The sequence below is a fragment of the Pseudophryne corroboree genome, chromosome 7 (genome assembly GCF_028390025.1).
Source record: "Pseudophryne corroboree isolate aPseCor3 chromosome 7, aPseCor3.hap2, whole genome shotgun sequence".
In the NCBI taxonomy this organism is placed as follows: domain Eukaryota; kingdom Metazoa; phylum Chordata; class Amphibia; order Anura; family Myobatrachidae; genus Pseudophryne; species Pseudophryne corroboree.
The window spans coordinates 437425576-437450971 of NC_086450.1; the positions used below are offsets into that span (position 1 = coordinate 437425576).

Sequence of the window (25396 nt, forward strand, 5' to 3'; positions counted from 1 at the left end):
GAAGCCACAGACTGAGAGTTATATAGTGGAAGGAGCAGGGTCTCCAGCAGAACAGAGTGTTTCAGGAGATGAGTGATGTGACAGTGAGGACAGGGCTGCATGTGACAGCGGCAGGGACATGATGTGAGGAGGAGAATAGAGGCAGCAGGAAGCCACAGACTGAGTGTTCTATAGTGGAAGGAGCAGAGTCCCCAGTAGCACAGAGTATATCAGGGGATGAGTAATGTGTCAGTGAGGACAGGGCTGCATGTGACAGTGACATGATGTGAGTAGGGGAATGGATGAAAGTGGGAGGCCACAGATTGAGTTATGTAATGGTACGCGCTGGATGCCCTAAGGCAGAAGGGACGCGATGCTCTGGTGCAGTAAAGGTGAACCTATCCTGTAATGGGTGCAGGCTTGGTGATAGGACAGTGGCTGAGGATCTGCACTGGATTAGATTGTAGTCGCCTATAGAAAATGTTTTCTATCATTTTTAGCGGAGTTTGTCCTGCAGTGGATGGAGGTCGGCCTGTGTCCGGATTTCCTGCTGGTGCTGGTGAATCTGGTGAAGTTTCACAGCTGTTACCTAGAACGATACATTGCTCCTATGGTGCAGTGAGTATATTTATAATCCATTTGTTTTCTGCTTTATGTCGCTATATTTAAGGAGCATGCAAAGCCTAGTTGATGATCGCATATAGCAAAGATTGTGTATATTCAATGCAAATAATAACTGATATGTAGGATCATGACTAAATATCACCCGCATGCTCAGCAGAAGTGTTGCCATGTTAGGAGAGGGTTCCTCTATACCTGATCTAGCAGAGTTTGTAGTGACTTGCACTTCTGAAGCTTAATGTATATATTCACCCAGGCAAGGCCAGTGAGGTCACAGCTGCTTAATGTACTGCAGTCTTTGCAGTTTTACCTACATCTTATTCCGTTAGGACACTATCCTAAACACGTGAGTGGGTTTGACTGTCTGTAATGGAGCCGCAGTGGAATCTCTGGATAACACTGAATTGTGTAGATTATTCTCATGTGTCTTTTATTTTATTTTATTTTGATTTTGTATTGTGGGGTGGGGGAGAGGGGTAGTAATCCTTACCTTTTAATGTTTTTCATTAATTTGTTTAATCTTTATCTCCTAGTATGATTTGTCTGCTATGCAATCGAACCACATCTTTCTATGACATTGAGGTTAGTCACTTTTTTTTTTTTAACGTTATGTGTAAAGGGGTGTCCGGCAGTGGGGTACAGCATGCTATTTGTAGCCGTCTCCTGTGATCATTGCATATTTATTGTATATTTCCATGTAATCCTAAATATTATTTTAAAGTCATTGTGCATTTCTCAATTTATTGCTCTTAATTTGACTATAATGTAATTACAGGTTGAGTATCCCTTATCCAAAATGCTTGGGACCAGAAGTATTTTGGATATCGTATTTTTCCATATTTTGGAATAATTGCATACCGTAATGAGATATCATGGCGATGGGACCCAAATCTAAGCACAGAATGCATTTATGTTTCATATACACCTTATACACAAACAGCCTGTAGGTAATTTTAGCCAGTATTGTTAATTACTGTGCATTAAACAAAGCTTGTGTATATTCACACAATTCATTTATGTTTCATATACACCTTATACACACAGCCTGAACTTCATTTAATACAATATTTTTAATAACTTTGTGTATTAAACAAAGTTTTTGTGTACATTGAGCCATCAGAAAACAAAAGGTTTTATTATCTCACTCAAAAAATTCCACATTTCGGAATATTTGGATATGGGATACTCAACCAGTAAAAGGAAATGACCTGGAAAAAATGTGCTATTTTCTTTACGCTGCAAGTAAAATCTAAAGCAACCAACAAAACCAGATTATATGATCGAACTTCAGAATAAAATATGTACTGGCTGATTCTTCATATTTATCAAAATGTATGCAAGAATAATATGCAGATTGTAATATACAGAATAATGTAATTCTGTGTTCCGTATGACTGTGCTCACTGCAGACGTTCAGATTTTTTTTTATTTTTTATGTTTAATGATAAAAAAAAAAGAGCAAAAAAATAAATAAAACTGTTTACGGTTGAGGAGCTGAGGTCACACGTGGCTTTTGCAGGTCTCGCTGAAGGTCCTGGACGCGGTGGTTTGCTATAACTGCCTCCCCTCCGAGAGCATCCCCACCTTTGTTATTACGCTGTGTCGCACAATCAACGTGAAGGAGCTTTGCGAGCCCTGCTGGAAGGTGAGAGGGGTCTTGTATTTTAATGCACACCAGGTGGAGTCTGCAATAGGCCTATCAGTCCTAAGCCATACTGTATATACGGGCAGTCTATATCCTCAGGCAGCAGAGTTATTACAGCAGAGAAAGTAGTCACTGGAATCACAGGTCTGTCATTATTACACAGCTTATGTACTTGTGAGGGCAGGGTAAGGCCAGGGTTATAGCCCAGATCCCGCTGACGGGCCGCACAGAGGGGTTATTAGTCTAACAAGTGGTTTTGCCACTGTTCAAAACACACTATGAATTTACCTTCTCATCAGTGCGAACTTTGCTGTAAAGGCCAATTTGCAGCACTATAAAAGAAAAAAGAAAAGAAAATGCAGATGCACACACTATAGGACTAAGCACTGCTAATCAAAATATTTCTAATAAACTCTGTAATCTTGCAGAGCAAACTTGAGGTGCTTAGCATAATTTTTTCCCCAAATATGGGCGCACCAACTGCGAACAGGCGACCTCATCTGGTGGGTCCTTAACACAAAAGGTTCAAGTCCAGGGCACGGGACATGCCAAGTGCTTACTGCTACAGTATAGTGTGCGTCTGCATGGTTTTTATTTTTCTGTGTGGATGGGGGAGGTTTTAATGCAGGAGTGCTGTTTTGGTGTTCACACCTAACACACTGGTCACACCCCCGGCTTCTAAACTTCACATGGTTGATAACAAATTTGGGGTCTGTCGCAAGGTGTGTACACACATTTTAGGTGGGTAGAGAACAAAATTGCCCATGAATGAAGCTCAGCAGCTAGAATTTGCTCAAGTGCTCATGGCTGGAGTGTTGTGTCTTTAGGCAGCATGTGTTTGACAAATAGAGGTTTGTGTAGAAATGGTGGCTCGCAGTGAGTTGTCGGGTGGGACTCTGTACCATAGATCAGTGCTGGTCCTATCCAGTGCTCGGGACACACTTGCAGAACATGTTTTCCATGTCTCCTCGCAGAATCAGAAGTGAAATTATTAGAACATCTGTGAAGTGTTTACGTGTCAGTCTGTAATGGATACTCCTGTGCACACGCAAGATAGAAAACCTGGAGTGCTAGTGTGTCCTGAGGAATGGATTTGAGAAGCACTGCCATATGTCTTTTGAAATTGTAGTTCAAAAACCAATCTATGAACAGGCGCAGATGTTTAACTTAGAGGTCAGTTCAGTGTTTGGATTTGGGAAATGGTGAATTTGGTCCATTCTTGAAATGAGCACAATTTTTAGAACTCTTCTGTGGTATTTGGCTTTTTGGCTGCAAAATCTTATTCATTAGGTGGGAATTGGCCTGAAGTACACCCCACGCTAATGAAGGGACGAGAGGTTGTGCCACCTCTATTATACACAGTGCTATTGTACAGCGCTACCCCCCTCCCCCTCTTCAGCGCCTCAGGTTAAATGCCTCAGTAAGGCTTTTTATGCTGCAGTCATTCCATTTGGTCACTTTTGTCCTTTTGCTCTATATTTATAGAACTGTAATTGAATTACATTTATGTCCTGTGTACTGACCGGAATAAGTGTGTTTTTCTCTTCAGCTAATGCGAAACCTCCTGGGCACTCATCTGGGCCACAGTGCAATTTATACCATGAGCCGAATAATGGAGGACAAGTGAGTATGTGCAGCCCATGTAACTTCTGTTCTAGACAACCCAAGGAGGAAACTGCTTTTATCTTCTTCTTCTTCTTTTTTTGGAATTTATTTAAAGATCTAGTTTCCCCCCCCCCTATAAATAAAAGGGCCGGCCACTAAGTTCTAATACACACACGTACCAGGGGCAATGATATTATCCTTCTAGGTACTTTCTGTTCCACTGCAGAAGTGTTTTTTTTTTTTTATCTCCCTGCAGCTGGGAGCAGCCAGGGTGCACCCCCTATAGTTCTGACCTGAACAGATACTGTAATGCAGAACTAGAATTATAGCATCCTTTGTTTCCTAGCTTGCGCCACAATTTACTGTACCAGCATTAAGGTAGGGGCCAGAGGCATTAGGAGATGATACAATTACACCATGCAATCCAGCGCAAATCTTTTAGGATAAGGGTCAGTTAGATACCGTGTGACGTACGAGTTCCAGTAAATTATTATTGTCCATGAGGCGGCCAAAATCGACCGGAAAAAATCCGTAATCACAACCAGTTCCTAACAATTTCGGTCACCTCCACTTCCAAAATGATTTTCTGGTTTTCCTCTCGCTCCCACACATTCAGTGAGCGTATGATGCATGTAAGGGAAAAAAAAAATCTTCTTTAGTGAAATACTGGTTTTATTGAAAACCAGGTGGGTAAAAATTGATTATAATGCAATACATAAAAAAAAAAAATCTGCCATCAAGTTAACGGGGCAGTGTACCAGGTTTCGGGGGTGAACACAGCACCCTAAAGCGAATACACCTGAACGACTCGCAGTATATGCGAGCTGTCCCACGACCTACCCCCCTCCCCCGGCAGCCAGTTGATGCGACGTGCGACCCGCGGTGCCGAGACTCTTATTCGCACTCAAAACATGCACGATGTACATGTGAGGGTCGAATGAAGTGTTGATATCGTGTATTTGTACATGATATCGATGTAGTGTATGGCCAGCTTAAGATCACACAAACGGTAATAACCAGGACCTCATGGGAACTGGAACATGAAATGTTGCCGGAGGTGCAGTGGAACTGCCCCAGATGGGGTACCAGGGCCCTCTTCAGTCCACCGGTGCATTTTAACTCCTTTGGAGCATCCTGCACTTTAAAATGGCAACTTTTATATTACAGAATGTCATCTTTTAAACTAAAAAAAAGCAGTAAATCGCTTCCAGCCTGAAACTTGAATGTCGTATCCGTTTTTGGATATTGCCTATTGTCTTCCGCCGGAAGAGGCCTTTAGAGACCTGGGAGGCTCCTCTACTGTAACCAGGCCCCCATTATCTCCGGCATTTCTGGTTATGCGGAACACACCGGCATCTTGCCCAGCGATAATACTGTAAGGGGGTGTAAGTTACTGCGGGTTGCATTAACTTAAAGGGCTCAATCATATTGTTTCACCTAAAGTATTGATGCCCCAAATGAACTACCACACGCAGTTTGGAGAGGGTTCTACAGAGTAGATGAAGGCAGTAAGCAGAGAAAAAAGAGAAAATACAGGTGCACACTGCTACTCAAAATAATTATAATGAACTCAGCAGTGTAAAAAAACTTGGTGTTTAGCATCATTTTGGGCCCACCGACTGCGACCAGGTGACCTTATCTGGTGGGTCTCTATCGTTCCTAAGGTTCAAGTCCAGAGCACCGGACCCCCAGGCCAGCACAAGCCAACCTCTCCAAGGCATCACACTAGTAAAAAGTGCCTCCCCCTCCCCAAACCCATAGAAGGCAGTAAGCATGCAGCTGAATGGGGAGGTTTGTTTTGGACTGGTCTTGTTTATCAGAAGAGGAGTTGAGTCGGGGACTGTTGTGGGTTTACCTCTGCATTTTCCATTTCTGAACAGGAAAAAAAAAAAAAGTACTGCATTGTTTGCCCCAGAGATGTAATCCGGCCAGGCGGCATTGGGAAGTAGCCAGGTGGGGGGCAGTGTAATCTGGCTAAATACAGATCTCCTATTTAAAGACTTTTGCAGATATTGCCACTTGCCGGCTGGACTCGGATAGGACTGTGTCCAGCAATGCACGCAGGCTAGGGATCTCTGTTACTGTGCCTGTCACAGTAACATAAGCTCAATGCAACTGATGTTGGCAGTCAGACCCCTGGAGCAGGATGTTGCCTGAGGGCAGGTATACAAATTTGGGGGGAGGACCTGTGGAATTGATCCTAGGGAGACACCTGCTCTGATTTTAAAAATAAATAAATAAATAAAAAATACAAAGATAAAAAAAAAAAAATAACAACCCCAAACCCATATTTGAATGTTTTTTTTCAGAGCGTATTGGGAGGACGCGCCCTTGCTGAGAGGAGCGGTGTTCTTCGTTGGGATGGGGCTGTGGGGAGCACACAGACTGTTTTGTTTAAAGAACTCGCCGATATCTGTGCTTCCCTCCTTCCTGAAGGTAAGCAGCCGCCATGCAAGGCATGAAACATTTTGGAGCGTCATTGGGGGTGATGGTCTATACATCCCGCTATTGCTACCATGTAAGCTTTACGGATGTGGGCGGAGCCTGTTTAGTGAATAGATGAGATATAACTGACAGTATGGCAGTTCTTTTCTTTCTAAAAGTGCACTTTAATCAGCGTTGTAGTAATCTAGGCTACGCCTGTAGCTCACAGCATTTCTGGGTCTCATTATCTGATCAGGCTATGAATTGCCCAAACGCAGTGGTTTCCTATGAGATCGTCCTGTCCATCACACGACTCCTCAAGAAGTATGGGAGGGAGCTGCAGGCTGTCACGTGGGACGTCCTCCTGGATATCATCGAAAGGTTATTCCAGCAGCTACAGGTATACACTGTCAGAGGCAATTATTTGGGGTGGTGGGGGGGTGATCTGCATTCTCCTATGAATGCCAGACGTCCTGTCACTAATGCTACAACAGTCAGCAGAGTGAGGCTTTATTTTATTGTGAGTGGATGTGGACAGGAGACTTGTTTAGTGATTCCGCTTTCTTTTTGGAGCATTCCTTGCACTGTTGTGTCATTAGAGTCTCTTCTATCACTCCTATTTTTGTAGCATTAAACTGCCTTCCTGTTAGATTATTATGATCGCATGATGCTGTATACTACCTCCGGATAGTGCCTGAGGTGGTTTGGAATTTTTTAAATAAATGTCAGTGATTCCGTTTTCTGTGTCCACAACAATCTTTACTTGGGTACAATATATCTGTGGCCTGATTGCAGAATCCCGCTGATTGCATGCAGAATGTAGATCATGCGACGTCTATCTACATGGACCATTCCAGTTAAGCAATCAGTCTTTCTAGGACTCTGCTGCGTGACTGGTCAGTGGGAGATATACAGCAGGGGTGGGGAACCTTTGGCCCTCCAGCTGTTGTTGATCTACACATGCCAGCATGCCTTGCTACAGTTTTGCTATTTGGTCATGCTAAAACTGTTGCAGTGCATGCTGGGATGTGTAGTTCAACAACAGCTGGAGGGCCAAAGGTTCCCCATCCCTGATCTACAGGGTAGCCTCCTGGTTTTGTTTACTCGTGTTTTATTTTTACAAATTCTATTTCATTGATGTCTCTGACAAAAGCTCAGGGTTCTCTCCAGAGGGTGTTGTGTTCCCTCACTTACCATTACATTGGAATTACAGTAATTTTATGTGTAGTACGAAACCATGGATGATTAAAAGGTGTCTGGAGGTTCCTGTAAAGAATCTGGTGTATTAATTTAAGCTGAGGATTTGTAGAAATCACCCCATTGGTTGTCCCAGATTAGTGTTACTGATGCGTTTTGTTGTGGAATAGATCACAACTTCATCAGGTGAAGTTGTAGATTACCTCAACTAAACGAGTCAGGATGTTGCTTTGGGGCTACCACTAGACTGATCTTTACAGCACAAATGGTGTAATGGTTAGTACAACTCTGAGGTCATGGGTTCAAATACACTGCTCAAAAAAAATAAAGGGAACACTAAAATAACACATCCTAGATCTGAATGAATGAAATATTCTTATTAAATACTTTGTTCTTTACATAGTTGAATGTGCTGACAACAAAATCACACACAAATTATCAATGGAATTCAAATTTATTAACCCATGGAGGTCTGGATTTGGAGTCGCACAAAATTAAAGTGGAAATACACACTACAGGCTGATTCAACTTTGATGTAATGTCCTTAAAACAAGTCAAAATGAGGCTCAGTAGTGTGTGTGGCCTCCACGTGCCTGTATGACCTCCCTTCAACGCCTGGGCATGCTCCTGATGAGGTGGTGGATGGTCTCCTGAGGGATCTCCTTCCAGACCTGGACTAAAGCATCCGCCAACTCCTGGACAGTCTGTGGTGCAACGTGGCGTTGGTGGATGGAGCAAGACATGTCCCAGATGTGCTCAATTGGATTCAGGTCTGGGGAACGGGCGGGCCAGTCCATAGCATCAATGCCTTCGTCTTGCAGGAACTGCTGACACACTCCAGCCACATGAGGTCTAGCATTGTCTTGCATTAGGAGGAACCCAGGGCCAACCGCACCAGCATATGGTCTCACAAGAGATCTGAGGATCTCATCTCGGTACCTAATGGCAGTCAGGCTACCTCTGGCGAGCACATGGAGGGCTGTGCGGCCCCCCAAAGAAATGCCACCCCACACCATTACTGACCCACTGCCAAACCAGTCATGCTGGAGGATATTGCAGGCAGCAGAACGTTCTCCTTGGCGTCTCCAGACTCTGTCACGTCTGTCACATGTGCTCAGTGAGAACCTGCTTTCATCTGTGAAGAGCACAGGGTGCCAGTGGCGAATTTGCCAATCTTGGTGTTCTCTGGCAAATGCCAAATGTCCTGCACGGTGTTGGGCTGTAAGCACAACCCCCACCTGTGGACGTCGGGCCCTCATACCACCCTCATGGAGTCTGTTTCTGATTGTTTGAGTAGACACATGCACATTTGTGGCTTGCTGGAGGTCATTTTGCAGGGCTCTGGCAGTGCTCCTTCTGTTCCTCCTTGCACAAAGACGGAGGTAGCGGTCCTTCTGTTGGGTTGTTGCCCTCCTACGGCCTCCTCCACGTCTCCTGATGTACTGGCCTGTCTCCTGGTAGTGCCTCCATGCTCTGGACACTACGCTGACAGACACAGCAAACCTTGCCACAGCTCGCATTGATGTGCCATCCTGGATGAGCTGCACTACCTGAGCCACTTGTGTGGGTTGTAGACTCCGTCTCATGTTACCACTAGAGTGAAAGCACTGCCAGCTTTCAAAAGTGACCAAAACATCAGCCAGAAAGCATAGGAGCTGAGAAGTGGTCTGTGGTCACCACCTGCAGAACAACTCCTTTATTGGTGGTGTCTTACTAATTGCCTATAATTTCCACCTGTTGTCTATTCCATTTGCACAACAGCATGTGAAATTGATTGTCAATCAGTGTTGCTTCCTAAGTGGACAGTTTAATTTCACAGAAGTGTGATTGACTTGGAGTTACATTGTGTTGTTTAAGTGTTCCCTTTATTTTTTTGAGCAGTGTATATTCTTCCCGTGCTCGCTAGTGGGTTTCCTCCGGGTACTCCAGTTTCCTCCCACTCTCCAAGTATATACTGGTAGGTTAATTGGCTCTCAACAAAAATTAACCCTGGTGTGTTCATGTGTTTAGGTCAGACTACATGGGCCAAGTTGTTCTTATCTGTCGTCAAATTCTGTGTTTCTATGCAACCTCCTCCGCTTAGTAAGAATACAAGGACAGAATCAAGATGTTTCCTAAACTCCATGCTCTGTTCCCAACCTTATTTCAGGTGCTGCGCAGTCATGAGCTAAAGGCCGCTGTACACAACCTGCTGACCGCTGCAGAAGAGCTTCATAACCAAAGTGACTTCCATGGGGACGAGGAGAGGTTCTTTGAACTTGTGGAACGGAACTCTGATGAGCGGCCTGTGAGTTACAGTTCCAGGTTCATTACTTCAGTAGTTAAACGTAATTGGACTTTATATCCTCAGGGGTTGTTTAGTATTCTGAGCTGTCCCTAACACACTACACAATGCGTAAACCCAGCTGAGGTGACGGGAGCCGGCATCGGCAAGTGCATACACACCTATGTGGCAGATATATCGTTCCGCTGTACCAAGCTTAATTCATTCTTTTTCCCATATTTCCTTATTATACCTTTTTTTGTAGATGCTTCTGGTTATACCTGCGTAGACTACTGATGATGCCAACCCCACATAATACCCTGAATAATTATATTTGTAGAACGTTGTTTAACTTGTACACAGTGTTCTATGTTGTATTTAATGTTCTTTATTGGGATGACTTTCTTTTGTGTCTCCATAGGTTAGCTCTGTTGTCAATCTTATAGCTTACAGAGCTCAGTCCATCCACCCGGGGAAGGAATGCTGGGTTCAGGACCTGCAGAAGCTCATGGAGAAGTACTTCAGGTCAGAACCACTGTGCTGTCCTTCTCTATGCTACGTCTGGATTGGTTTGTCCAGCAGGGATATATATATTATGATGGAATTGTCTGATCGCTTGAATATCCAGCAGAACTTCTGCTGTACATCTTCTTTCAGGAGAACTGGACCATCCATACGGTTTCTCAAATGCCGGCTGATATCAAATCCTTGAGTCACAAAAAAAAATCACTGGTGTTCATTTTAAATTTCAGGAACCAGTCTCGCTGCAGTGTGCGCACTAAGGTGCTGGCCGTCCTGTCCAATGCGCTGAGCATTAATAGGCAGTTCTACGAGGTTCGTATTCGTCCAATGTTTCGTGTTTAAACTGCTGTGAAATAAGATTGTGATTTCTCCTGTGTTCTCACTCTGGAACATCAATGAACTAATTATTGTACCAGACTGACACACACGCAGTACACTCCACCGCAGCGCAATGGGGAACTCCTGTTTGGTTCATATACAGTTTTGATCCTGAGTGGCAATAACATGTCTCGTGTCTGAACTTTTTTTTTTTTTTTGTAAACCTTCTACTCCATCAAAATACATTAGATTGTGCCTCCTGGCCCCATTATCAAATGCAACAATACAGTTCAGCTAGTGGGTGCTCCATAGGGTCAGGCTGTATGGAGTTCAGCCAGTGGGTGCTCCATAGGGTCAGGCTGTATGGAGTTCAGCCAGTGGGGGCTCCATAGGGTCCGGCTGTATGGAGTTCATCCAGAGGGTGCTCCATAGGGTCCGGCTAAATGGGTATTGCGATTTAGTCTACATGTGTATGGGCAGCTGTAGGCTTTATTATGGGAATGGGCAGTGTATGGGGTACAGCCCCTATTCTGTTTGTTTCTCTTGGCTTACAGGAGGAACTGATTGAGAAAGTTGTGACGTGTCAGCTGGCCCAGATCCCGGAGGATAAAGATCACCAAGTACGAAAACTTGCCACCCAACTCCTCGTGGACTTGGCCAAATGTTGCCACTCTTGCCATTTTAACAGCCTGATGGACATCATTGAGAGGGTGAGGTCTGTTTGTGTGTTTCTTTGTGTGGAAGCCATAAAGGTGTTATTTACCCCACTAAGCCTATAAGCAGTCATTTTGTTGGCTGCAAAATGGATAGCCAACCCTATTGCCTTATTGGCGCTTCTCACCCTTTTCTCCTAGGTGGTAACTCGTCCGCTGTCCCTACCACCCGAGTGTGCAGGGCAGGATGCTTCTTCTTTGGAAGATGTGAAAACGTCTGTGCTGGGCCTGATGGTGATACTGCAGGTAGGAACCAGCTATGTACCTGGCGGGGATTGCTGATCTGTACACCACTAATCTCCTCGCTCTATTATGTGCAGACCAAGCTGTATATCCTTCCCGCTGGCCACGCCGTTCGGGTGTACGAGATGCTGGTCAACCACATCCAGCTGCACTACAGGAACTTGTACAATTCCTCCATCGCCAGCAGCATCCGCCTCCAGGTGACTCTGCTAAAACCTCGTCCGTGCTACTGCTGTGGTTCATAGCTATAAAGATTACCATGTGGCTGAAGCCTAAAGTTATTACATAGGGTTGTAGTTAGACTATGCTGCCAAAGCATGGAGCAAATATGTTCATTTACTCATGCCGTAATCTACTGTATAAGCACTTTGGTTTTATTAGTGTCAATTGTGCAGTTTATATTATATAGTCTGTATTAGGTGTTGCTTCCTGTAAATGAATGAGTTGTATCGTGTTACTTCCCGGAGTGCGAGGTGTAACTGGTAGTCACCAGGAGCCCTAGCAATATTGGGTGGGAGCAGAACGGCAATCCTATAGGGGCTCTGCTATGCATTCGCTGCCTGACCTCTGCAGATGCCTGTAATCCCAGAGGCCTCCAGTACAGTAAGTGGCTGTCCACTGCCGCATCTACCCACCCCTTATGGTCATACCCAACAGCAGCCGCCCAGGTTCCTCTGGAAGTAGTCGCACCCTTGGCCAGTGTTCACCAGTAAAATGTACAATCCATACTGGTCCGTACAAGGAGTGTGAGTAGCTGCGACTACCGTTGTCACTACATATTCATTTCACTTTTGTGGTTCTTTAGTCCTCTCATTGTGGCACTTCTTGTAGGGCTGACATTGCAGGTTTTCCGTCACCGTATTCGTGGAATTAAATTCCCACCATTAAGAGTTGATGGAACAGGAGAGTAAAACTGGTGGTGCACATATATAGTGCGGCTACACATTGATATATCTGATGGCTGTCTGATAAAATGTCTGTATTTTATCTGACAGTGTATACTCAGCGTACTAACCTAAAATCCTTTATTTGGAGGACATACAATCACTGGCATCCATTTATGGTATAAGGCTTTATACTACACAGTAGTGCAATAATAGCATCTGCATTCATGCCACGTAAGTGAGGATGACGCTGGGAAGAGAGACAACGCTATATGGTATCTGGCCTGAATGTCAGATTGGCTGCACGATTTACATTACAGCAATAGTGAGCTAGGCACGCTTGATTCAGAATTCAAATACTAAAACACGTAGATGTCAGGTCAGTACACAGTACATGTAAAATGTTGACCTCTATTGTAGACATGGTCAAAGTGTCGACATTCCATTGTAGTGTTTTATATTTATGCTAAAATATGTAAATTCTGGTGTCAGCATGTTACATGTTGACATGAACATGTCGACATTTTGGTGTCTACAGTCTGACTAAACTTTTATGCCATCTAAAGGCCACTGCACTGTGGATCTATATCAGGGGTGGGGAACCTGCAGCGCTCCAGCTGTTAAACTACACATCCCAGCATGCACTGCAACAGCTATCGCATGGCCAAATAGCAAAACAGTAGCAAGGCACGCTGGTATGTGTAGTTCAACAACAGCTGGAGGGCCAAAGGTCCCCAGTCCCTGATCTATATAGTGCAGGCATGTCCAACCTGCGGCCCTCCAGCTGTTGTGAAACTACATATCCCAGCATGCCCTGACACTGTTTTGCTGTCAGAGAATGCTAAAGCTGTGTCAGGGCATGCTGGGATGTGTAGTTTCTCAACAGCTGGAGGGCCGCAGGTTGGACATGCCTGATATAGTGCATGCCTGGCCGACTTGTGAAACTACATATCCCAGCATGCCCTGCCACAGTTTTCGCATACGCCAGTACCAAAACTGTGGCAGGGCATCCTGTGACTTGTAGTTTCACGACAGCTGGAGAGCCACTGGTTGCCCAGGTCTCATGTAGCGCATTTCCTAATCCGATCTCAACTGTTGGGATTCAGAGCAAAGGATCCATTACTTTGTGTTACGAGTAAACTTGATATATTCTTTTTTTCTTTTCCTCTAATGAAAGGTGTTTGATTTCTTCTTGCTCCTGCGAGCTGACTCTCTTAGACGTGTCGGCCTTCCCAGCAAAGACGGAGCTGTAAGATTCAGCCCCTACTGCCTCTGTGAAATTGTGTAAGTGTCCAGCATAGCAGTTTTTCTTTGTATAAATGTTGTTCTATTCTCGCGTTGCATAATGCCAACATGCTACACAGCCCTGTACAATCAGAATGGTCTGCAAGGCTTTTCTCCAATCTTTACATCATTGGCTTAAATAGTGAAGCCCCCCTCCCAAAAAAATAAAAATAAAACACAAAAACAAAAAATAAAAGGTGTTAAATGTAAAACTAAATGCTCATTGGTTTGACTGTTCACTAGTTCTATGATGTTTAAAAGAAAGCGCTAGGGATGTTTGATGAAATGTTAAATAAAAGACGTGAATATAAAAGTGAATATAAAAGTAAAGCGGTACCTGTAAAAAAGAAAAAATTGTTAATATTAAAATGTTTACACTCTTTTGAGTGAATGTGGAAGAGGAGGTAGCCGGCAACACTTTATTGCTGCTGAATGTCCATGAATTCCTACCTTTTCCTGTGCTAAACTTCAGTGCCGTGGAGCTCACTGATTGCAGGAACCGCCGGGTGCCAATTGAAAAGCCGCTGGACGCCGCTATGAGCACTGCGGCTCCGATGTTGTTCGTCCGATGCTGATGGTGGTTGGTAATGCTGGCGGTGCTTCCGAGTACCGCTGAGTCCAGGGCTGGCAGCGTTCCTGTGTCCTGCTGTGTCCTCCGAGATGTACTCCGGCGTGATGCCGGTGTCGGCTGATTGGAAGATTTCAAGAATCTTTCTGGAGAGCCAACAGCATTGATCCGTCTCCTTTCACTAGCATTTTGGCTCCATCTATCCATCATCATGGATAGATGGAGCCAAAATGCTAGTGAAAGGAGACGGATCAATGCTGTTGGCTCTCCAGAAAGATTCTTGAAATCTTCCAATCAGCTGACACCGGCATCACGCCGGAGTACATCTCGGAGGACACAGCAGGACACAGGAACGCTGCCAGCCCTGGACTCAGCGGTACTCGGAAGCACCGCCAGCATTACCAACCACCATCAGCCGCGGACGAACAACATCGGAGCCGCAGTGCTCATAGCGGCGTCCAGCGGCTTTTCAATTGGCACCCGGCGGTTCCTGCAATCAGTGAGCTCCACGGCACTGAAGTTTAGCACAGGGAAAGGTAGGAATTCATGGACATTCAGCAGCAATAAAGTGTTGCCGGCTACCTCCTCTTCCACATTCACTCAAAAGAGTGTAAACATTTTAATATTAACAATTTTTTCTTTTTTACAGGTACCGCTTTACTTTTATATTCACTTTTATATTCACGTCTTTTATTTAACATTTCATCAAACATCCCTAGCGCTTTCTTTTAAACATCATAAAAATCCAATCTAAGAAAGCAGCTCAATCCCTTAGCGCAGGCAATTAAATACATCTGCATGTTCACTAGTTCTGCCAGGGTCTCCGATTGGGTCTGAGAGGCTGAACTAGGCTTGTTTGAAACAAGCGGAGTAGGTATCATGCCCTTTGCCCCCTGCCCTTTTCATTCGGGTGGAAATTTTATTGGCATGGTCTGCCGCTTGGATTCCATTAAACTGACCCATCGGAGACCCCAACGGATCAAGTCAGCAGAATATATAGGGTCAGAGAACCATTTTGGTTTTTAGTCTGTTTTTAACACAAAGCATAATTTTTTTTTTATTTTTTTTTGTGGTGTTGTCCTTTTTAAATATTTGAAATCTATAGGAACGAACCTGAGAAGAGGCCGACTGACAGGAAGCCAGCTGGTACTTTGTCACCTCCGACTGGGAGCCCAAGCCTCTCCTCCCAGAGTGCGTCTCCGCGCATGGGCTCTATGCCTTTCTCCCTTGCCTTTGGGGTCATACTGCAATGTCTGAAGCAGGTATAGTGTTTGTTCTACTAAACCAGAGGTTCCCAAACTCAAGGCACCCCCTTGGTCCAGTTTTTAAAGATAGGATGATTTAATACCTCAGTCCGTTTGCTTTAACTGTGCTCAAGCATAGAAAGCTTTAAAATTTGGAATGTTAGGCTGCCTTGTAGTCATAGTTTGGGATCCACTGCATTAAACCATTTTTCCTTCATCCGTGGGAGGCTCTGGAAACACTGGTGTGTAGCTGTGCATTGTAGGAGCTTAGGCACTTCTACAGCTTCCACCAAAAGCTCCTGCTCCTCCCACTCTATATTGCCTGATAGGGACGTGCAGGGTTTTTTCTTCCAATTAGCTGTGGAAGTTGGGCATTTCAATTTTTTTTTTTTTTTTTCGTTCTCATCACTTCCTCCACTTCTGTCCACCATCCTCCGTCATGGCTACGATATGCCTGGGACAGGCATTTGTACCCTTGTCAGTACTTTCTACCACTTGCCCACTCCCAAAGTGATATCTCCTCCAGGGTTTATCAGGTCACTGCCGCTGTAGGTAGCGAGAGACTCTGAACATTCATGAAAGCGGGGATATCTGAGATTCCTGACAGTTTGCTGTTTAAGAGCCAGGAGAATCAGACTTTCCTTTCCCCTCATCCACCTCCATTACAGCATATTTTATTGAGTGCAGACCAAACTTAGAGACCAATCAATGCGTATTGCACTAAGGGAAGATAGTCAGTCCTTGTTTTCCTCCTCAGGAGTATTTCCAGTCCCTGAAGAGCAGTGGTCACTGGGGTTTTATCCAAACCCTTCTTTATTCAGCTACTGGATGGGCCCCTTAGAAGGGGTCCTTCTAAATCTCAAGCCCCTAAATGTCCACAAGCCCAGGACAGCCTGAGCTATACTATCAAAAGCAGGGAATGGTTGATGTTCCTATGGACTTTGGGGACACACACTTGCATGTTCCAATCTGGCAGGGACCTCTGTGTCTTCTCAGATTTGCTGTTAAGTTTCAGCCTCTTCCATGCAGTCTGTCAATGGTGCTGAGGGTATACCCCAATAACATGGCCATGGTGGCTGCTCTTCATACATCCTGTGGTGGTGATAACCTACCTGGGCAATTTACTGATCAAGCCAGGTTTTTTCCACCCTTCTTCAGGCCCTTGTGAGGAGATGGTCCAGAACTTCACTTTTGGATCATCAACTTCAAGTAACTCAACCGGATTCCGTCTCAGCAGATGATATTCCTGGGACTGCTATTTCACAACCACCAGCAGAGAGAATTCCTGCAAGAGGGCATAATGCTTTCCTTACAAGGACTGGTGAACACCCTGTTGGCTCGTACACTGATTTGTTCACGGTTTACATTAGCATGCTTAAGAGTGTGGGATGCACCTTAGAGGACTTGGAGACCATATTTTAAAATGGAATAAATCTCGCTGTTGTCTATACTGCCAATTCATCATGATGTCTCCAATGGTGTACCTGTCGCTCCCGTGTGTGTGTGTGTGTGTGTGTGTGTGTGTGTGTGTGTGTGTGTGTAGGGAATTTTCCCTACCCCCCCATAATTCTTTTGGCCTCTATTGGGGACCGTGATGGCATCTCTGTTGAATCACTTGGTGGAGTGTTACTGATCCTGAAGGTTAAGGGCTTCCTGGACTGCTTGGTGCAGATCATGCTTGGGTTGAAGGAAGCTAATTTTCTGACGGGTATTATCGCAGGCTCAGAAAGACCAATGTCTCCTGATGTGAAAGTATGGGTTTCCTAACTGATTGGCCAGCTTGCTTCACTGGACAGGATCTTCAGACACCAGTCCTTGACAGTTCAGGTATTTGCCTGCTACTTTCCTTCAGAGAAAACAGAAATTTTTACTGAAAATGCAGCCCTTACTACAGTGTATGATGAATATGCAGATTCCATGCCGCCCCTTCCCCCTCCCATCCCATCTTTACCCCCAGGTGCTCTTTGGGACTTTACCAAGGTAATTACAACCATGCAGCACGCTTCTCTACAACCATTGGGTTCAGTGGAGTTGAATTTACTCACCCGGAAGACTGTTTCCTCTTGGCTATTTCCATGTCCTGGAGAGTTTCGGAATGGGGGTTTCCCTTGTAAGTTTTATCATCTTTTATGTAGACAGGGCTGTTCTTCGGACTAAGCTGCCTTTCCGGAACGGATGGTTCCCATGTGACACCTAAGTTGGACGTTGTGATCCCAGCCTTAGACTGAGGTTGGCCTCAGGATGAAGGGGGCACTGTGCGCATTTTGTATGTGATCAAGAACTTAAAGACATGTTAACATGATTTGTAAAGTGTGTAGGATGGGTTGTGCCTTGTCCCTTCATAATGCCTGCACGAGGGGTTGGTGGTAGTCTGAGATCACATTATCAGTTTGCATGGCTTACACTACGGCAGCATATCCAGTTTCCAAATGTGACGGAACATCCTACCAGATAGAGGACCTCCTCAGCACATCGTGAAGCAGCTGGAAAGTCTTTGATCCACATTTAATTCCGATTCAGCATTTTTTTTTTCTTTTTCTTTCCCATCTGTAAATGCCTGTTTTGTGCATAAGCTACTACGCTTCCGAGTACACCCTCCTGTAGGTTCAGCTTTAGGACTTTATGGGTGTTTCCATCATTTCCCACCTCCAATAGGGTTTTTATATTTTCTTTAAATCCTTTTGTGAGTCCAGTTGGGGCACCACACAACAACTCTTTACGTTGTTCTTTATTCTTTACATTAAGGTTCTTGTTCTTGGACCTCATTAGAATAAATAGAGTGCATCTTGCAGACATTGAGGGTACAGATTGAGAAGCTTCAGTTATGGGAGGGAGTTTTAAAATTGCCCATGGTCCTACACTGCACCTCAGTACACCAGTGTTTCCAGCATACTCGAGACGTTGAGAAAAGGAAAATCCAATTAGGTACCAGCTATTATTTCTCCCCACCTTGCAGGAGACAGACTGGAAAGTCCTCAAGCTGGTTCTCAACAAACTGCCAGAGTGCCTCCGATACAAGCTGCTCATCCTGTCCTCCCCCTGCAACATCGATCAGCTTTCCTCATCCCTCTGCACTATGGTGAGATGAAATCCGTGCACAAGCTTTCAGTCTGACACCGTTCCACAGAGGTTCTAGAGTCCCATGTATAGTTATGTAGGCTTGAAAATCGAGATACTTTGGTTGTACTGTCTTTCAGCTCTCGGACCGAAGTGCAAATGATCGCCTTCACAATACACCCGACGGTTTCTCACGTACGGACCTCCAGCTGGCGGTGGTCCCTGTGTTGACTGCGCTGACCTCATATCACACTCACCTGGAGATCAGTAAACAGGTATGGCCTTATAACTGTTGTGGAGAATAATGTGCACCAACATACATATGCTCAATGCGCAAATTTGTGGCCCTGTACGTATTGTAAAATAGGCTTATTTATAAGCCAAGTTTATTAATTTAACCAAGGTTATTAATAAATTGCCGTCTGCTGGTTTAAAGGACCACTCTGGAAACAATCCGTCACCTGAATTGCGTATATCTCTGCTACTAGAGAAGCTAATGGAGCTATAGATCAAGTCTGGTGTAGGAATCATAGATTCAGAGTGCATTGTCCTACGCGTTTAGTAAAATACGATTTCATCAGGTTGTTCTACATTACAGGAGTCTCGCACCTTTTCAAAACAGGAACTGATAAATTAAGAATTGTGTCATGCATGGTGTGCTGCTGATATGTTGATTCTTGTTCGCAGAGGGAAATGGTGCATTGCCTGGAAACTGGCCTCATCTATCGCTGTGCCAAGCAATGTGTGGTTGCCTTGTCCATGTGTATGGTAGAGATGCCGGGCATCCTGATAAAATCGCTCCCGGTGCTCATTGTCAAACTGACTCACATTTCCGCCACAGTCACCATGGCTATCCCCATGCTGGAGTTCCTGTCTAGTAAGTCCCTTTTCTTCTAGAACACTTCACTACATACCTCGTTTATGGTGGACATCTACAGACTGTAGGAACATTTATTGGGGAGTGCAATGCCTGTGATTGCTGTTAGATGGCGTAGTTCTGGGTTGTGTGAAGTGTTTTGTTACCATTTAAATGGTTAATGTTGTCGTGTTTTTTTGTTTTACATATGACCGTTTGCGTTGTTGCCCATAGCAACCAATCCAATTCGAACTTTCCTTTATCTAGTACATTCTATAAAATGATGCTGTACTAGCATCCGGTTGCTACGGGTCCAAGCTCGTAGTTTGGATAAAATTTCCGTATAGTGTCTGAGTCTCTCATCCTCCTGTCCTTATTATCTTACAGCGCTGGTCCGCCTGCCTCACCTTTATGGAAACTTTGCAGCAGAGCAGTATGCCAGCGTCTTCGCCATCTCGCTTCCTTACACCAATCCGTCCAAGTGAGTCTCACTGTTCAGCCTTTTCATTGTGCCGGAATGAGATGCAGCAGAGCGAAGCAGAGGCGTCGTATATGGGAATTCAGATGGGCTGGTCCCTTAAATACCAGGAGTTCCCTATGGTTTTGTAGTAGCCCTTTGTGGACACGTATGACCCATTACGTTAGATCCTGTAAATGCCACATTGAAGTACAGACACATTGAATGTTTTTCAAAAAGACGTTCTGTATGAGACTGGGTTGTTCTTGGAGGCGGGTGAGGAGGGTTGGGGATGGGAGCCAGGCGCTTAAGCTGGGTACACACTAAACGATATGCCGTCCGATCCGGCGGATTGGATCAACGTATCGGGCACATCGTCTAGTGTGTGTGTGTACCCGCTATGTCGCTGATGATGCATGCTCCAGCGCATAGTGACATCCTCGGTCAGCTCTGCATGCGGGGCTGACGGAAGACCTCACTAGCGAGGGCCCGCCATCTCTGCCGGCAATGGCACATGCCAATGCCATGCCCCGTCACCTGCAATGTCGTGCTGGGTTTACATCATTAAGTGTGTACCCAGCTTTAGAATGCCGGAGGGTTACATGACCGACAGCGGAATCCCGGCGCTCAGAATCCAGACACCTGTTGGGTAAGTATGCTAACCCTTTCCTGTCCATAACGCTAACCCTCCCCAGCATACTTATGTTCGGGAAGCTGACAGATGTCGGGATTCCATCGCTGGTCTTCAGCCTGCCGGCATTTTAAGCATCAAGGTCATCTACATCCAGGTGAGGATACTACGTCGGTTTGATAGAAGTCTTGGGTTATTAGCGCCTTGTATCTGCAACATATTAGCCAAGCTCCACTCACTTCAGTCATCTCTGCACATTCATAATGCAGGAAACTGAATTCTGATTGGCTACAGCCTGTCCTAGCCCCACCCACTGCACCTTATTTTTGTTCAGAAGTATGAATGCAGTAGGTTCTTGGATAATACGCCGATGCACTTTCAATAATCTGCGTCTTCAATGTCTGGACTCGGCGGTAAACCGCGTACGCAACTGTGCATGAGGTTTCTTTTTATTGATTTAAAATGTACTCCTGAGGTTTAATAGCCCTGTTCTACACCTTCTCCTCTTGTAGGTTTAACCAGTACATTGTGTTCCTGGCCCACCACGTAATTGCCATGTGGTTTATCAGATGTCGGCTGTCCCTGAGAAGAGACTTTGTGCCTTATATAACAAAGGTATAACTATTACTCCTTATCTGGCCCACGTGGAGGTGTAACCTGAAAATGCCACTTTGCCCATTCTCCTTTCCCACCTACCAGGGTCTGCGCTCTAATGTCCTGCAGAGCTTTGACGACACACCCGAGAAAGGGAGTTTCCGAGCACGGAGTACCAGCCTGAATGAGAGGCCTAAAAGGTATACTGCCGCCTTAATGAACACTTCTATGTATGGCACCTAGAAATTCTACATTACCCTAGGATAGGGAATTGTGGTTCTGTAAGCAGAGACCCTAACAGTACAAGGAGACCCCAACAGTACAAGGAGACCCCAACAGTACAAGGAGACCCCAACAGTATAAGTTTTCATGATAACCCTACGTTATCAGGTGACTGAGCTTCTGTCACTTACTGTCCATTGATTCAGCATAGCCTGTTAATGTGCAGCTTGTGGTTGAGAACAGCAGATTTATCAGCCTGTCAAAGGGGATTTTAAAATAAGAAAGAACCTTCCTTCTCCAGTTGACACTTTTTGGATTTGTGACGGGTCTCCAATTTTTAAAGGGCCACTAAACCTAAAATGCAGTCTGCAGGTTTTAAAGATCTCTCGTATCACCTTTAACTGCTCTGTCTCCACATAAGCTACCGATTTAGCCTCCTACACCTAGCCCCAATATGCCATATGGCGCAAGACACCTGGCATGGAGCTCCGAGCTGCAGCAGAGTCTATTTCTTTCAATTGTGCACCTTTTATTTGCATTGCAGATGCAGCAAATAGCTGCTCGGTGTACAAGAACCACTGGGCTGCACAGCACCACACAGGAAGGGCCGCTGGGCTGCACAGCACCACACAGGAAGGGCCGCTGGGCTGCACAGCACCACACAGGAAAGGCCGCTGGGCTGCACAGCACCACACAGGAAGGGCCGCTGGGCTGCACAGCACCACACAGGAAGGGCCGCTGGGCTGCACAGCACCACACAGGAAGGGCCGCTGGGCTGCACAGCACCACACAGGAATTGGTTTTAAACACGTACACAATCGCGGTTGAAATACAAAGGGAATCTGCGTAAGAAAATGGCACAGCCGCTAACAGTTCGTCTACAGATTCAGACTCGGTCGCACACAGATATGCAAATGTAGCACATCAAACTGGTCAGGGTATGCTAGCAAAGCAGTTTTGTCACCTTGAGTGGCTTTATTTATGCAAATAAGATGCACATTTTGAGCAAAAGCGATGGCATGGCAGAGTCTCGAGGGAGCTGGCACTCTGAGAGTTGCTGTTTGACGTTACTGAAGCGTTACTGAAGTACATTTGTATAGATATGTCCTCATACATCATTGCTGCAGTTGCACCAAACAGCCCCTCTCTGTTCGCCAGGTCCCGCAAGACACTGCTAGCATCGGGCGTCCTTTTTTGGTGTCATTTTGTATTGGGGGGGAAGGGAATGGTTGAAAATGCATCTTAGTTGCAACACGATGCAGCTACAGTAGGACACACCAGTAAACTGCTCCGCAATCTGAGATGCAACTCTTGTATGTCTGTGTGCAACCGAGTCTGTACACAAAGTGCTACAATGTAGCAGTTGCAGCTTTTTTCAAATACAAGTTTTGTTCTGCTCCGTATGTAGACTGCCACACACACTAGACAAGTGTCATATATCAAATTACTCGGCACAGTCTCCTGGTGCGTCCTAGTCGGTGTGACTAAGATGCATTTTTGGCAAAAGGACTCCGAACGCTAGCAGAGTTGCACGGGACCTGGTGGCTCACCCACCAGGAATGTCAAGTTGCGTGGTGTATTGAGGCTGGATGTATGAGTACACATCTGTATTAACAGCTGTTTTGGCTGTGAAATCTTCCGTGCTGTAGTGTTTCAAGAACCGTATATGTTCTCACCTACGAGGTCTCATTACTTCACAAACGCAATGTAGAGGCCAGCTGGACCATAGGCTCAGCTATATACTGGCCACACCTGTATAGTTATTGATATACGCTAAACAGTATTGCATTTTTGTAGTAAACTGAACAATATATGAAATAAACGTGAAATGGTTAAATCCATATTGCGGATACCTTTGTTCCTTTAAAAACATTTCCATTTCACATAAAATATTTTTTTTTTTTGTAGTAATCTTCTATATAAAACTTGCGTTTTCGGTTTAGTGGTTCTCTTTAAAATTGCATTTTGAGTCGTCCCCAGTTCATCTGTAAAGCAGTTTTCCATGTCTGCACTTAAATTCCAGCAATCTGCAATGTATTGCGTAACTCGTTCTCGGTGACCTTTGAATGTTAATGACCATAAGAAGACTTGTTATAAAGCCATTACTCTCGGGATGGCCGTTGCATAATTTAAGACCTTTTAAGGCAAAAGTGACTCTTCCGTATGTTTTAGTGTACCTGTATTCCTGAGAACGAGCACTGCACTCCTTACAGCCAAAGCCTGCTTATTCTGTATTATTTTCTATGTTGTCGTTGTAAATGCAGTCCAATGTGATTTATTATTTACACCTGTGACCATGATTTAATTTGTAATCCAATAATACTGACCTGCAATCCCTGCTTTTAGGGAAATCTATTATGTCCTGAACAGGTATGTTCCGTTTGCACCTCTCCACACTCAGAACAACATCAAGGGGCTGCCATAGGGCAAATCACTTAATGGGAAGCTAGCCACACACGATACTGTCCAGCTGTGCCGATTTGCACTCTTGTTGTGTACATATTATTTAGTCTCTGGCTGAGAAGCAATCAGCAACGCTGGTTAATGGGAGCCATGTTGCTTCTTGTGCGGCTTGTGCAGTTACGGGTTTAATTTGGACTTGCTTTTTTTAGTGGGGGGGGGGGGGCAAAGAGGGTTGATGAATAGTTATTACGGTGCTGTACGCACATTGATTTGGCCGTGGCTTTCAGTTGATTCTGCATTGGTCGGAATTGGTTCTTGGGCATGTGTCTAGTTTGTTGGATAGGAACAACCGAGCTGAAAGAGTTAGTGACCTGATAATATTGATGGTTGCTCAGCTGATGTCTCCAGTCCCACAGTCTGGTAAGATCGTGATGCACAATTCTCTTTAATGGCAATAAAAGCGATAGGCTGAATTGTGTATTAAAGAGTAATATCAGACATTGGGGCAGATGTATTAACCCGGAGAAGGCATAAGGAAGTGATAAACCAGTGATATGTGCAAGGTGATAAACACACCAGCCAATCAGCACCAATGTGTAAATTAACAGTTAGGATCTGATTGGCTGGTGCATTTATCACCTTGCACATATCACTGGTTTATCACTTCCTTATGCCTTCTCCAGGTTAATACATCTGCCCCATTAATTCATCTCTGACCTTGTGTACACTCTGATTAGGAATCTGGAAGTGTAGGCCGAGAGATCTATTTCTATGTATCTCGATCTAACGCTTCTGTAAATGTTGTAGAGAACAGAATATTGTACTGTACATTGAAAGATGTGAGCATGAAATCTAAAACCTTATACACAGTGGCTTGCGAAAGTGTTCAAACCTCTAAAAAGTCAACACATTTGTTTTGTATTTTAAATGACCCTTATACAGATTGTTACAGGCAGTATTTATTTATTTATTTATTTATTTATTTATTTATTTTTGCAAACCAGTCGCTGCTTAATGTACATTTTCACTCGTACTGTAGTTCATTTGTTTGTAGATTAAAAAACTAATAGGTAGCCTGCATAAGTTCTCAGCCCCTGTGCTGTGCAAGCTCCAAATGTACACAGAAGGAAGCTATTGACCAGACCATTGACATTCAATTAACCTCTACCTGCTAGAAACCGAAAGCCAGAGTTGGAGTGTGCCCCACGGGGGTACAGGTGACACTCCCGGCGGGCCCCACAACTTGGGGCCCCACCTAATCCTCTAGGGATCACCTTCCAGACTGTGCACTTGAATTACACATACATATGTTACATTATACTGCACAGGGCTATGGTGTATTCTCTAGAGCGCATTGTTATTAATCTGGTACATTATCATGCATGCACTAGCACAATGGCCTCCAACCTTAATTTTAGTTTGAGCTACTCCAGAAAAATGAAACCACCTAAAGAGCTACTGAAATTTTGTTGGGGAAAAATTGGGCTAATAACCAAAAAATGTAAGGTCATTTTCATAGAAAAACAACAATGCATTTAATTAATACAGTGATATTGTTGCTGTGCCCCTGACATGTTATGCCACACACTGTAATCCCTGTGACACCTTATGCTCCACAGTAAGGCTTCTAATTACCTGCTCATTCCCAGTGGTTTCATGCTCGTTG

At 44.7% G+C, this 25396-nt stretch overlaps 1 protein-coding gene across 5 annotated transcripts in view; it reads left to right on the forward strand.

Annotated features, from left to right (window-relative positions):
• The window catches only part of TSC2 (TSC complex subunit 2), a 93810-nt gene that overhangs the window by 41331 nt on the left and 27083 nt on the right, over positions 1-25396 (forward strand). For 4 of the 5 annotated variants that reach the window (XM_063934892.1, XM_063934893.1, XM_063934895.1 and 1 more), the window contains exons 6-25: positions 480-597; positions 1134-1182; positions 2120-2245; positions 3795-3868; positions 6160-6286; positions 6531-6674; positions 9621-9758; positions 10156-10259; positions 10487-10568; positions 11129-11284; positions 11429-11533; positions 11608-11730; positions 13592-13698; positions 15372-15528; positions 18467-18589; positions 18708-18842; positions 19255-19444; positions 19811-19904; positions 21024-21126; positions 21211-21305. In XM_063934892.1, coding sequence (XP_063790962.1) covers positions 480-597; positions 1134-1182; positions 2120-2245; positions 3795-3868; positions 6160-6286; positions 6531-6674; positions 9621-9758; positions 10156-10259; positions 10487-10568; positions 11129-11284; positions 11429-11533; positions 11608-11730; positions 13592-13698; positions 15372-15528; positions 18467-18589; positions 18708-18842; positions 19255-19444; positions 19811-19904; positions 21024-21126; positions 21211-21305 — 2350 coding nt within the window. Of the gene's footprint in view, positions 1-479; positions 598-1133; positions 1183-2119; positions 2246-3794; positions 3869-6159; positions 6287-6530; positions 6675-9620; positions 9759-10155; positions 10260-10486; positions 10569-11128; positions 11285-11428; positions 11534-11607; positions 11731-13591; positions 13699-15371; positions 15529-18466; positions 18590-18707; positions 18843-19254; positions 19445-19810; positions 19905-21023; positions 21127-21210; positions 21306-23673; positions 23698-25396 lie in introns of all 5 variants that reach the window. The other variant, XM_063934894.1, reaches the window with a different exon arrangement.